This window comes from Cricetulus griseus, chromosome 4 (genome assembly GCF_003668045.3).
Source record: "Cricetulus griseus strain 17A/GY chromosome 4, alternate assembly CriGri-PICRH-1.0, whole genome shotgun sequence".
In the NCBI taxonomy this organism is placed as follows: Eukaryota; Metazoa; Chordata; class Mammalia; order Rodentia; family Cricetidae; genus Cricetulus; species Cricetulus griseus.
Window position 1 is genome coordinate 56312262 of NC_048597.1, and position 14950 is coordinate 56327211.

General features: G+C 43.4%; 1 protein-coding gene across 1 annotated transcript in view; it reads right to left on the minus strand.

Moving 5' to 3' along the window:
* Positions 1–6738: 6738 nt before the first annotated feature.
* Osbpl11 (oxysterol binding protein like 11) overlaps positions 6739–14950 on the minus strand; it is a 68658-nt gene continuing 60446 nt past the window's right edge. Inside the window, exons 12-13 of the mRNA XM_027412809.2 lie at positions 12799–12952; positions 6739–8324 (exon numbers count right to left, since the gene is read on the minus strand). Coding sequence (XP_027268610.1) covers positions 8262–8324; positions 12799–12952 — 217 coding nt within the window. The 3' untranslated portion in view covers positions 6739–8261. The remainder of the gene's footprint in view (positions 8325–12798; positions 12953–14950) is intronic.

Consider the following 14950-nt stretch of genomic DNA (forward strand, 5'->3'; position numbering starts at 1 on the left):
CTTTGAGTCAATTACTCAATTACTGCAGGATTTTTCTAGAAACAAACACATATGCTCTGTAAGTAACCCTAATAAACTTATGATTCCCCACAGGGGATGTTGGTGAAATTGAACTCTCGGTTTCTCATTTGAACTGTGTGTGTGTGGGGGGTGTTACCTCATCCACCCCAGGGTGAAAATTCTTGAAACATATGTCCTATGCCATTAGTGTCTTAATTTGCTTTTTATTGCTGTGATAAATACCATTGTCAAAAGCAACTTGGGGGAAAAGAGGTTGTTTGATCTTACATAAAAGGTGGTAAGGGCAGGAACTGAAGAACTGTGGAGGAACACTGGTTTGCTCCCGTGGCTCACTCAGCTTGCTTTTTTATATAGCACTGCCCACAGTGGACTGGGCTCCCACATCAAACATTAATCAAGAAAATGCCCCACAGACTTACACATAGACAAACCTGATGGAGATATAATCTTAACTGAGGTTGCCTCTTGCCAGATGACTCTGGCTTGTGTCAAGTTGATATAAAACTAGCCAGGACAATTAAGGTCATGAAAATTAACACCATAGGGATCTGCTGCTGTATAAACATGAGAAGAGCAAAACTGAAAGACAGCCTGTGGCTGCAGAGGTGGCTCAGCAGCTAAGGGTCGATATTGCTTTTGCAGAGGACCTGGTTTTGATTCTCAGTATCCATGTCATAAAGGAGGCTCACAACTATCTGCTACTCCAGCTACAAGGGATTCCAATGCTTGTGTCCATGTCCATGGACACCTACACCACACACACACACACACAAAACAAAAACAAAAACATAGAAACACTAAAAATAAAATAAAGCTTTTTTTTTTTTTTTTTTTTTTTTTTTTTTGGGTTTTTTGAGACAGGGTTTCTCTGTGAAGCTTTGGAGGCCATCCTGGAACTAGCTCTTGTAGACCAGGCTGGTCTAGAACTCACAGAGATCCACCTGCCTCTGGCTCCCAAGTGCTGGGATTATAGGCATGTGCCACGAATGCCCGGCCTAAAATAAAGTTTTTAAAAAGCACAGTTCATCAACGATGTGACACACTAAGCTGGCATGCCCAGTGGGAGTGTGAAATGGTATGACCACGCTTGAAGAATTCTTTGCAGTTTCTTAAAAAGCCAAAAATATATACTGGCAATTCCACTCCAATATATTTATGCAAGAGAAACAGAAGAAAAAATTTACACAAAAAGCTTTATATAACTAGGACCAAGAGGTAAATGAATAATCAAACCATGATGTAATGTACAGAGTTGAATACAATTTAGCAACAACAAGGGAATGCCCTACTGTTACACACAACATGTGTAAGTATGAACATAATTCTGCATGGTTAGATAAGTCAGACTTCCTCTCAAAAGATATCACACTAATTTCATTTTTTTTTTTTTTTTTTTTTTTGGTTTTTCGAGACAGGGTTTCTCTGTGAAGCTTTGGAGCCTATCCTGGCACTCGCTCTGGAGACCAGGCTGGCCTCGAACTCACAGAGATCCACCTGCCTCTGCCTCCCGAGTGCTGGGATTAAAGGCGTGTGCCACCAATGCCTGGCTTGATTTCATTTTTCTTAAAACTGAAAAATACAAACTAACCTGTACCATGAGGCACATTCAGGGTGGGCCACTTTCAAAAGATATGACCACATCCCAACTCTTAGAACCTATGTGACTTTACTTGAAAAAGTGTCTTTGCAGATAAAAATCATCTTGAGGTTATTCTGTGTTAATTATCTAGGTCGGCCCCAAATCCTATGCTCATCATCTTTGTGGGGGAAGAAGTGATCCTTTCAGCACCTCTGTTGACTGCTCATGTCAGACTCCAGGTTTCCAGGGCTGTGAAAGAACAGATTTCTAGGAAGGGGTGGGAAGGGGAAGACAAGAGGATCCTGAAACCAGTCTAACCAATCCGTGAGTTCCAGGATAAATGAGAGACATTCTCTTAAAAAATGAAGGGGAGCTGGGCAGTGGTGGTGCACGCCTTTAATCCCAGCAGTCGGGAAGCAGAGGCAGGCAGATGGATCTCTATAAGTTTGAGACCAGTCTGGTCTACAGAGTGAGTTCCAGGACAGCTAGGGATGTTACATAGAGAAACGCTGTCTCAAGCAAAACAAAACAAACAAACAAACAAAAAAAAACAAAACCAAGCAAACAGAATGTGGTGAAGAGATCAGAAGGAACTGACTAAGATATCCTATGTCAGCTCCTGCCCCTCCCCCCCAATCCAGATGCACGCCTGCACACGCACAGAGCCCACCCAGCACACATACACACACACTTTTTATCAAACTGCATACATTTTAATTTCCTGATGTATTGGTGAAGCCTTCACACTGACAAGGTGTATTCTCAGGAGACTGTCAGTGAGATGAGCCCATCCTAGGAACAGCAGCAAAGTCAGATGATGAGTCTGGGCAAACTGGTGTACAAGGCTTCAAACACTGTTGTGTGTGGCACCAGCCATGCCCATCTCATGTCAACCTAGTCAGAACCAAAACCAGTGACTTAAAAGCAAGAGGGATTTAATGGAAAGGACTTCCTAGCCAGTGCGGTCCCTAGGAAAAAAAAAAAATCACTTGCAGAGAGGCTGGTTCCTGGGTGTCTGCTGTGGGTGCAGGTGAGACGCCACCCTTCATCACTGGCCACAGATCTCAGACCCTCTCAGTTTTCTTCTTCCTGATGTAAAATGCACTGTCTTGTTGAATAACATGGACAGCACTGCTTGTTTTTTGTTTTTGTTTTGTTTTAGGTTTCAGTTAATGAAAAGAGTAATGCCATTCTGTTTTTGAAATCATCTCCCCTTTAATTTTTTTTTTTTTTTTTTTTTTTTAAGACAGGGTTTCTCTGTGTAGCGTTGTAGACCAGGCTGGCCTTGAACTCACAGAGATCCGCCTGCCTCTGCCTCCAGAGTGCTGGGACTAAAGGAGTGCGCCACCACCGCCCAGCACCTATTTGTTTTCTGTTAGGGAGAGGCGCATGCACTTGTGTGGAGGTCAGAGGAGCTGATCTTACCACAAGGGATCTGGGGACTGAATTTGTGTCATTGGCTCAGCAGCAGAGGCTCCTCACTCACCCCACTGTGCCACCTTGTCAGCCCAGAACCTCTTTATCCTCAGTGTCGAAAAGTTGTACAGTGACATGCTTGGGTTTGGCTTTTATTTTCCCCTTAATCTGTGGGTTATCTATGGCATTTGAAATTAGATTTATACCATTGCTCTAGCTTGTTCCTGCAAAAGCCCCCTTTCTCTCTTGCCAAACCCCGTCCTCTCAGAGAATCACCAGTGGAGAAGAGCCCAGTTCTTGGTGGCTGGTGGCTCTTCCCCTGAAGTGGCCAGCGGCCTAAAACCCTGCCTGCAGTTGTTTTTTATTCTTTGCTCTTACTCTTTGGGGGCCGAGACCTATCTCTCCCAAATAAATCACACACATGGAGTCATTACTCATGAATGCCCGGCCTTACCTTGGCTTGTTTCTAGTCAACTTTTCTTAACTTAAATTAACCTGTCTACCTTTTCCCTCTTTCCTTCTTTCTCCATGGCTGGCTGGGTGGCTGGGCCCTGACATCCTCCTCTCCTTGTCCTCTTGTTGCTCCTCTTCCTCGGTCTTCGCCTCCTCCTTCTCCTTCTCCTTTCTGCCTGCCCGCTCCGCCCATCCTTTCTCCTTCCTCACTATTGGTCACTCAACTCATCAGGTGTTTTAGACAAGCAAAGAATCACAGCTTCACAGAGTTAAACAAATGCAACATAAGCTGAAGTCGCACACCTTAAAATAATAGTCTACCACACTGCCTAAAAGTGTACCATGCTTAGGCACAAACCCAGCTTCTGATGGAGACTTCATCGCCCCCGAGCCTACAGGGTATTTAAGCCCCCACCTTTAGATAACCATGTGATTCCCGTCCCTCCCTATCTCTGGGGGCTGAGGAAGTCACCGGAGAGTTTCTTTGCTCAGAATTGTATGTTGGAAGTATGTGATCTGCCTTTCTTGATTTTGATTTTCTAGGGGGTGATAGTTAAAGAGATTGTCTTGGGTCTCAGAAGAGACTTTCACAGACTATGGCACTTCTGAAGCTGCACTGAGTGCATTTTGCTTTATGATATGGTTGCCTATGGGAACCAGGAAGTGGAATGTGACGGTTTGAGAAAGAATGCCTGGCCCCACAGGCTCATATATTTGAATGCTTAGTGAAGGGCTCTAATAGATCTAAGCATGGCAAACATGGCTCTGGCAGGCCTTGCCCTTCTCCTGTTCTCTCTGCCTTGCTAAACTGTTAGATTACATTCCTAAAGCTGGCCACCAAGGTCTACTCCCTTATTTAGCCACTTCCTCCTCCTGAGGCTGACCATCAAGGTCCAGCTATCAAGAGACCCCTTTGGCTGCTCTAATTAACATGCCCAATCAAAAAAGACCAACTCATCCTAACATGGGGTTCCCCCTTTTCCTTTAGAAACTGCCATTTGCTTATGGGCCAAGTCTGTCTCCTCTATCCAGACAGTCATTTGTCCCTCTGGAGCAAAATCCCTATCCTTCCTCCATTGTTCCCTTCTTTTCTTCCTCGTCCTGTCTCCCGTCTTTGTCTCTTATTCCCTGCCCTTTGTCCTCTGGGGGCAAATAAATCTCCTTTGTGCTGAGAACCTGGTCCTGGTATGTCCTATGTCAAATGCAGTCCTTTCACTTAGTCACCAGGAGTGGCACTATCTGAAAAGGATCTGGAGGCGTGGCTTGTTGGAGCAAGTGTGCCATTGGTGTTTCAAAAGCCCACACCAGGCCCAGTCTCTCTCTGCCTATGGATAAGGATGTATGTAGTTCCAGTGCCTGCTTGTACGCCGCCATGTTTGTCACCATGATAATGAACTAAACCGTTGAAACTGAAGCAATCCTCAATTAAATGCTAAGAGTTGCCTTAGTCATGGTGTCTCTTCACAGCAACAGAACAGTAACTAAGACAGCTTCACTCATCTTCAGCTGGAGCAGTCTGGCTGGTGTCAGGGCTCAGAGACATCAGGCTCTATCAAGCTTCCAATGTGGACTCACACTAGCACTCTCCAGGAACTGCAAGACCATCAAGTGGGCCTGGGGCTGCGTCTCTGGTCCTTCTAGCATGACGCTTTCAGCTTCTTGCATTGATGTACAGAGGTCAGAGGACAACTTATAGGAGTCATTGCTATCCTTCTACCATGAAGGTACCAGAGATAAAATTAAGGCTGTTAGGCTATGAGTACAGACTGGCCTTAACTTGAGATTCCCCTACTGCAGTTTCGTATGTCCTGGGATTGTAGCATAATCTCATATCCAAGTTAATTGCATTATTATTTGTCATGTTAGAGCTCTCTAAAAGAACAGTGTGGTAGTTTGAATGTAATTGGCCCCCATAATCTCACAGGGAGTAGCAGTATTTGGAGGTGTGGCTTTGTTGGAGTGTGCATGGCCTTGTTGGAGGAAGTGTCACTGTGTGTGTGTGTGGGGGGGGGGGCTTTGAGCTCTCTTTTGCCCAAGCTTCCCTTAGTATGACTTTCTGCTGCCTTCCAGTCATATAGCCAGTACCACATCTGTCTGCACACTTCCATGCTCCCTGTCATGATAATGGACTGAAACTCTGAACTGTGAGCCACCCCAATTAAATGTTTTCTTTATAAAAGCTGCTGTGGTCATGGTGTCTTCACAGCAATAAAAAAAAAAAACCTTAAGACAGGAGCAAAAATGATAAAGTATGTGTCACACATATAAAGGGGGCTTATTAAATTGGCTTCCAAAGTATACTTCAGGCCTTCTTGCTCCCATACATTTAATATTTATTTATTTATTTATTTTTGAAAAGGTTTCTCTGTGTAACAGCTGTGGCTGTCCTGGAACTCACTTTGTTGACCAGGCTGGCCTTGAACTCACAGAGATCGAGATCCACCCATGTCTACCTCCTGAGTGCTGGGATTAAAGGTGTGTGCCACCACTGCCTGGTACATTAATAGTTAAAATTGTGACCCTTAAAAAAATCACTAAATAATGGTGCTGGTCAGATGGCTCAATGGTTAAGAGCACTGGCTGCTCTTCCAAAGGTCCTGAGTTCAATTCTGCCACCACATGGTTGCACACAGGGATCTCAAATGAGATCTGGTGCCCTCTTCTGGCCTGCAGGCACACAGAGGCAGAACACTGTATATGTAATTAATAAATAAATAAATCCTAAAAAAATCCCCCAAAACAGGCATCTAAGGAGTTATAATAAAAATACAATACAATAAGCCGGGTGGTGGCAGCACACACCTTTAGTCCCAACACTTGGGAGGCAGAGGTAGGTGGATTTCTGTGAGTCTAAGACCAGCTCTACAGAGACAGCAAGGGCTACACAGAGAAATCTTGCCTCAAAAAACAAGCAAGCAAGCAAGTAAACAAACATATAATACAATAAAACAAAAACAAACAGAATAGAACAAAACAATCAAATAAGAAAAGGAGCCAATGAAAAAGCACAAGAAACACATACAGACACAGATGCATGTTTGCATATTTCGGGATCCCATAAAAACTCAAAAGCAAAGATGCCAGTTGTATTTGTGCTGGCCATCTGGCCATGGGGTCTGCCCTTAAGAGTGGTTTGTTTCCCCAGGAGACTCCCAACTTTTCATTTGCAAGTGACTATCAGTTGGAGATAGCTTCTGGGTGGGGGAGGGGGCGTGTATCACACACACACACAGACCTTTTCTCTCCACTCATAAAGCAGACAACAACACTGCTGTTCTCTATTTTTATTATTTTTTCAATTTTCCCAACACATGAACTATAGCTCATTTTGAGATTTTTTTTTTCAGTGCACTTCACAGCAAAAATGAAAAGGGAATCAGGAAAATGGTTGTACACAAACCAATTCTTTTAATTTACAATGTGCTGAAAAATCATTGTTGATGTTTTCATCCTTTTAACCCTTCTAAGAAAAGAGTTTCTCAGAGCACAGCGCAGCCGACTGGCACGGCTGCTGAGTGACAGGTGCATGTTGCACGCCGACTGGAAGACCACGGGCAGGAGCAGGGTAAGGCACCACTCTGGAACAGTGAAGGTAGCTTGCAGTAACAAGGGTCAGCACCACCAGCGGGTGCTCAGGAAATACTCAAATAAATGAAAACCATAATTAGCACTATTCTGTTCATTGCCAGCAACTCTTCAACCCCAATAAAATACCTATTAAAAAAACCAATTTGTACCTGAATGCAAATTCCTGCTTTTTATTTCACACCCTTTCTTCAGCATTTAAATTTCCTTGAAAATAAAACCATACTTTATGTGCACTCAGTCACAGACATAATTGAATTACTGACAGACATGAACAAGTTTAGTTTTAACTTTTGAGTAAACAGAGGTCAGATAAAGCAAACTTACTCAGGATAGCACATAATACTGAATATGAACCTACAAATGAAAATAGGTAAGGAAAAAGTAACAGTTGTATTTTTTTAATATTTGCTATTGTTTTAATGCCTTAGTTCTTGAGAAAGGCCAAAATCTCATACTGACATGAACACATTTTAAAAAATTGTCTCTTAAGTGTAATATTTAATAAAACTAGGTATTGAAAAATGTTCTGAAATTTTTCAAGTCAATGCTGTTTTCAAGTATATTAAAATGCTCAGAAGAAAAAAATTCCTCCATGGTTACAATTCTAATTATAAATACACTTTTAAAAGAGAGTTCCAGCAGAGCAGGTGGTGGGCTTCCTTGGGTGCAGGCACAGCCTCCGGAGGAAAAGAGGCCTTGTGATGTGTCAACACTGACTTCAGGCACGATGGCTGAATCCACTTATAGGTCACCTTCGTCTCCCTCTTGGTTGGTTTAGAAGATCAGTGAATACTTCAGAAATGGACAGAAAGCAAAAAACTCTGCAAGAGACTTAAGTTTTCAATACAAAGGAACCACAGTCACTGAGTTCTCACCGCTGTCATCTGTTGCCCCCGTACAAACCAGGGGCTCGAGCAGCTTTTGGACCATGGCCAGATAGAGGATGACACACGTACTGGTGGGGTGGGTGGAAGGCTGTAAGATGGTATTGCTCACGTTGTGAACAGGCTGCCGAGAGGCCCATCACAGGTCCTTAACACTTTGGTCTTGCTGCAGGGTGATGGGCTCGAGTAGGTACATTCGTGTTCAGCTAGTTTCATGCTGTACAATTAGGAGGCAGGTCACTCAGTGCAAGGACTCCGTCTGAGAGGGCTTGGGGTACACAGAGGAGAACCTCATTTGGTCCAATCTTAGAAAGCATGTGTCACTCTGCTGGTTGTGACGGGATTACTTTCCAAAGGGGTTTGTGATAAACCCAGCCATCTCCCTGAAACAAGGAAAAGGGATTAAAGCAGCACCCTGCCAGCATGTCCAGTCAGAAACTGCAAATGGAGCTCTCCAGAGAACAAGACCATGCCTGCAGCTTTCAGGGATGCTACGGTTTGAATGTGAATGGTCCCCACAGTCTGATGGTGGTTAAGGGGGTTGAGGAACCTTTTACAAGTGAGGCCTCACTGGAGGCAGTGGTCCACTGGGGGACTTGGGATCTGAAGGGGATTCTGCCCAGCTCTGCTTTCTAATGACCTGACTGCCAAGGTGACACAACCAGCCTTCTCAAGCGCCCAGCATGTTCCTGCCTGCCACTAAAACAGACTACAGCCCTGAATAGCGAGCCAGAATGCCACCCCCCCCCCTTTAGTGTCAGAGACTCTGTCAGACAGGCAAGGAAAGCAACTGTGTTGTGTGCAAATACCACTTGTGACCCTTGGACATGTAATTCTGCAGAGGTCACCTGCAGCAATCCTGTCATTTGCCAAGATGCTGCAGACGGAGCCTCAGAATTACAGGTAGCAGGCAGAGAACAAGGAAATGTTCATGAAGTAACGACCAAAGAGCAGAAGGAGGAAGAGCTGCGGTAATAATGCAGAATGCAGCAGCCGGTGCAGGCATGTGGCAATCAGTGCCGGTCAGGGGAATGAGGACTGCTCGCCCGAGGTCACACAGGTAGGTAAAGTCAGGTGTGTCCCCCAAGTCTCCTTCAGTTTATAAATAATTTAGCTGAACCAGTCAGGCTCTTGGAGATGTCTTGAATAAGCCTTGTCTTTGACCGGTGGGTCCTGCTGTAGCAATGAATCCCAAGGACCAGTTTATGCAAACTTACCAAACTTAACCCCACCCCCCTGGCCATTATTTCACACTGCCTTGTGCCTAGAAATCCCTACTTGTTAACGTCAAATTCGGCACTGAGTTTACCATCTGTCCTGGACTGCAACTGTTTTTACTGGGATGTCACTTCATGTCTTTATGACGTCAACCACCAGGCTGCTCACCATGTGAAACCATCTGGTCTAGAGATCTCAGCACTTACACTGCTCTGTGGGAAAGATGTCTGCTAACCATGTCATACAACATCATACAAAACATTTATCATGTGCTACCCAGTCACCTTACTTCAGACACAAAACAGAGGCTTTGAGCTTCTGGTAGGTGGCACACAGCTATAATCCCAGCACCTGTAGGTTGAGCAGGAGGACTGAGTTTGAGTCCAGCAGGAAGAAAATGGAGGCTGTGAGAGGTGAAAGTTCTCATACAGTATTTACGAAGCATCTGTGATATGCTAAGCTCTGTGGAGGACACAGGAGATACAGCAGTCTCCATCCATATCCTAGGAGCAAAGAGCCAGCGTGTGGACAGAGGCTCTCAATTTAGGACTGGCAACCACCCTCAGCCTTACTGGTACCCTGCAGTCTTCCCATGTGTGATCACACACATGTCACCATCCAGTCACACAAAGGGAAGGACAAGCGTTAATACCAGACAACTCTACCCTGTCTGCTGCACTTGTGCCAAGGTTAACACTTACAAAGGGACCAACAAAGGGACCCAGGTCTGAGCGTCCATTTCTAAACTATGAGTCTAGTGACAGTTACCAAAGCACATCATCTAGGCTTGAACAAACACACTCTTTCATTAGACTTGTCATTTTTTTCATCTGCTTACCATCACAGTGTGTGGGGATAAAGGGGCTGGCAAATGGGTTTAACAGTTAAGAGCACTTGCTAACTAAACCCAGGTTTAGCTCCCAGCACCCACACAGGTAGTTTACAACTCTAACTCCAATTCAAGGAGATCTGACACTCTCTTCTTGCTTCCACAGGCACCATGCACATATGTGGTAAACGTGTACACATGCAGACAAACACCCAGAGCTAGAACCTCAGTATCTCATACAAATTATAGATGTTTACATGTGGTGGTTTGAATGAAAATGGCTCCCAAAGGTTCACAGGGAATGGCACTGTTAGGAGGTGTGGCCTCACTGGAGTAGGTGTGGAGGAAGTGTCACTGGGGATGGGCTGGAGGTTTCAGAAGCTCAAGCCAAGTCCAGTGTCACTCTCTTCTTATGCCTTCTGACCTGTGTGTAGAACTTTCAGCTCCTTCTCCAGTCCCGTGTTCTGCCTGCATGTTGTCATGCTTCCCACCATGACTATAATGAACTAAAAACCTCTGAACTGTAAGCCAGCCCAAATTAAAAGCTTTCTTGGAACCAACATGGTACAAGGAAATAAACAACTTTATATTGGTTCCAGGAAGGTTACCTACCAGGTTAAGTGGCAAGTGACTTTACCTGCTAAGCTATCTCACCAGCTTAGCATCTCTATTTTTATACGAATAAACATTTGTGATTGCTATTCAAAATTACATCCAGGTAACCTGGGTTAAAGAAATAAGTACAACAGGAACAGATCTATCATTAAAAATTAGCTCTGGACTAAACAGGGAGCTCCTATAAAACAGGACTTAAACGGCAGCCCTGATTCATCCATCCATCCATTCTTCCTGAGACAGGGTTTCACAGAGTATCCCTAGCTGGACTGGAACTCTATATCAACCAGGTTAGCCTAGAACTCACAGAGATCTATCTGCCTGTGTTTCCTTCTGCTTCTGCCTTCCAAGTATTTGGCTTAAAACGTGCACTACCATGTCCAGTAGCACCCTGACATTCTTGCTAATATGACATGTGTCATGTTACCTCCATATTAGTAAGTGTGAACTCCTCTGCCCTCCCAAAAAAGTAAAAATGTTCTATTTGTTATTCCTTTTCAAAAAATAGTTGGTAAAAGTTTAGAAAAAATAAAAGTACAGAAGCTATTAAAATGAATTACAGAATTAAAACAAACTTTTATTATTGCATGTGTATGTTAAGTGTCTAGCCATGTGTGTGCAACAAAGCCCATATGTCAGAACACAACCTTTGGGAGCTGTCCCAGAGGCAAGCTTAGGGCGTCGGCATCACGAGGCATGCACCTTTCTCTGCTGAGCTATCTCACAGTCTGTATGTGTATATGGCTGTGCCTATGTGAGTGTATGTGTACTGTGTGTATGCAGGTGTTTGAGAAGAACAGAGGGCACTGGATCTCCTGGAACAGGAGTTACAGGTAGTTGTGAGTCACCAATGTGGATGTTGAGAACTGATCCCAGGTCATCCGCACAGGTAGTTATCTCTCCACTCCCAATTATGTATTGCTTTATTTTTTTGTTTTTGTTTGTTTTGTTTTTTCCCCCGAGACAGGGTTTCTTTGTGTAGCCGTAGCTGTCCTGAAACTTACTCTGTAGACCTGTGTCTACAGGCTGGTCTTGAACTCAGTGATCCAGCTACCTCTGCCTCCTGAGTGCTAGGAATACAGGTATGCACCACCACCACCCACCATGTTTTGGATTGTTATACAGTGTCTTTTGATGTTGTCTGCAAGACTTGCTTGGTGGTAATTTGGGCTCTAATCATGTACTTGAACTTTTTGGTTCTGGTGTTCAAACCACTGAGCTACTCTTCCAGTCCCTGGTAAACATTTCTGTGTAGTAAGTCAAATACTGTGAAGAAACTTACAATAATGCATCCCTGGCTCTCTTTCTTTATGCCAATCATCCCTCCATCTAGCCCCTTCACAATCTCTGCATGGCCAATGAAATGTCTTCTGTCTCCCTTAAACGGTGATGTGAGAAGTGAACAGAGCTTAAGATGTGATGTAAAAGACAGTCAACTACCCTGCACCTCCTACTACTGAACATTAGGTTAGCATTTTCATTTGTAGCCCACTTTAATCTCCAAATATATTTATCTGATCTGTGGGAAAGCTTTATTACTTGAACAAATCATGGAAAGCTCATGAGAAAGTTCCCAGTTAAGCTAAATTGTGTGTGTGTGTGTGTGTGTGTGTGTGTGTGTGTGTGTGTGTGTGTGTGGTGTGTGTGTGTGTCTGTCTGTCTGTCTGTCTGTGTCTGAGTGAGCGTCTGTGTGCACATATGTACTACGTACATGAGGGTGGAGGCCAGATGTTGGGTTGCTTCCTCAGTCATTCTCCTTATTTTTTTCTGTTTTAAAAATTGCATTTATTTATTTAATTTATTTTGTGTGCAAGTGTGGAGTCAACTTTGGGGAGTCAGTCCTCTTCTTCCACCATGCTGATCCTAATCAAACTCAGATCACTGGGCTTGGTGGCAAGTGCGTTACCCACGGAGCCACCTTGCTGGCCACCTACATTATTTTTTGAAGCAGGGTCTCTCACTGAACCTTGAGCTCTCTGATTTACTGGGTTGGCTGGCTAGCTCTGGAGTTACAGCTCTTTATGTGGGTTCTGGGGATCTGAACTCAGGTCTTCATATTTATAAGTAAGGGCTTTACTAATTGGCCACTGCTGCAAACTCTAGTTGGACTACTTTAAAAAGAAACACGTACAAGAGTCAGTGACTGAAGGTAACTAGGTAAGCCAGAGTTCTGACTGAACGCACGCAGAACATACCTCTTTAATAAAATATTTGGTTTTCCAGGGGGTGCCTGTTTTAGTCCGATGTCTTTCTTCGGTTCTCTGGCGTTCCTCCAAGGTACGTTTGTGCTCTGTGGCCTTGTCAATTTCAGATTCCCTCAGAGAATCTGTTACATTTTTCCATAATCGTCTACAATTAAAAATGGCCTATTTTACAAGCATTCTTTTAAAAGGAATAATTTAAAAATCACAGCAATTTTTTTTCTCTTTTTAAAAATTTATTCTGACCACAGCTTCCCCTTCCTCCTGTCTTCCCAGCAGCCTCCCCCTACCCTCAGTAATTTCTAAAGTTTACATTTTCTGAATCAGATCTATATCCCACAGCTGTGAGTTTTGAGAGCACAGGCAGGCAGGGCCCTGTTGTTGGCCACAGAATGCTGCAACTGCTGACAGATTTAAATTGACAAGTTCAATTTAAGAAGCACTTCAAGTTTCCTAAAAACAACAAAATAGCTGTTCTTAGGAAACTTTCAAAAATTAGCAAGTAACACGACATATTTTTTAAAAGGTTGAAATGAATGAGGCTGAGGATATGGCTTGCTTAACACATGTGGTGGTTGCCTTCAGTCCCCAGTTGCATATAATACCCTGTGATCCCAGTAGGAGGTAGAGGCATGAGAATGAGAAGTTGAAGGTTGGCTATCCTAGGTGACACAGAGAGTTCATGGCCAGCCTGAGACACAAAGAAGCCCCACAGCACAAAGAGAAGACAAACAATCCAATAAAAAAGACATTATAACCACTAGGGCTTCATACCTATTAGAACATAGAGTATAGGAGACAGACAGTGGAGAATGTGGAGAGACTGGAAGTGGAATCCAGTACCAATGGGAATGTAAACAGAACACTAACTTTGGAAAATAGCAATCTATGGTCAGCAATTCTACTCCTAGGTATTTACCCAGAAAAATGAAAACACATGTCTACACAAAAGCTGGTCACAAAATGTTCACTTTTATGATTCACCTTATCCTCAAACTGGTAATGTGTATTATTTGCAGAATGGTTTGACATACCCACACAATGGAATACTACTCAGCAATTAAAATAAAGAAACTGACTACTGATATATGCTGTGTGATAGATGAACTTCCAAAACTTAAGCTAAGAGAAGAAACTGGACACAAGGATCATATATTATAAAATTCCACATATAGAAGATACCCAGAAAAGGCACATTTGCAGATAAAAAGTAGATTATAGATCTTTGGGCTCTGAGTGGGAGTAGGAAGGAACTGTGAATAGAACAGCTCTCAAGGTTTAGACTACAGAGGCTGTTTCAAAAACACAAAGTAATGAGGTGTGGTGTACAAATAAAACAGTCTTTAAAGGAAAACATTGTATTAAACATTTAGGGAAACAAACAAACAAAAAAACATGCTGATCTAAACCACAAGTCACACTTTGGCCACTGGCTGTTTTTGTGCAAAAAAATCTTACAACAGTGGCCAGCTATTTACTTACAACATGCCCATGGCTTTCTTGTTACAATGGTATAATCAGGCAGTTGTGGCAGATACCATCTACCACATTAAGCCCCAATACTCAAGTTTCTGTCCAGGTATAGAAAAATCCCTGGGCTCGGCAGGCACAGACACTCATAGCACATGTCACGTGACCTGAGTTTGACCCTCAGAACCTGGGGGACAAGGGGCACCACAGGACACAACATGAGACAGACAGACATACAGACATACAGACATACAGACATACAGACAGACAGACAGACAGACAGACACACACACACACACACACACACACACACACTGCTTAAAAAAAAAAGTCTCTGATTTAAGTGTTTCCTTTAACACTTAAAAAGGAAGAGATTAAGAAATGATGAAAAAATAGAAAAACAGCACTATAAAGAACAGAAAAAAATTTAAAAAGAAAATATTTTTGTTTTAAAAGAAAAAAAAATCAATAAAACCAAAAGATGGTTGAGTATAATTAAACCTTTAATCACACTGATCATGGGTGGGATGGTGGTGGTGGTGGTGGTGGAATCCAGTATAAAGAATGAGTCTGGAGATGGCTCAATGGTTAAGAGCACTGGCTGGTCTTCCAGAGGACCTGGTATCAATTCCCAGCACCCACATGGCAGCTGACAACTATCTGTAAATCCAGTTCC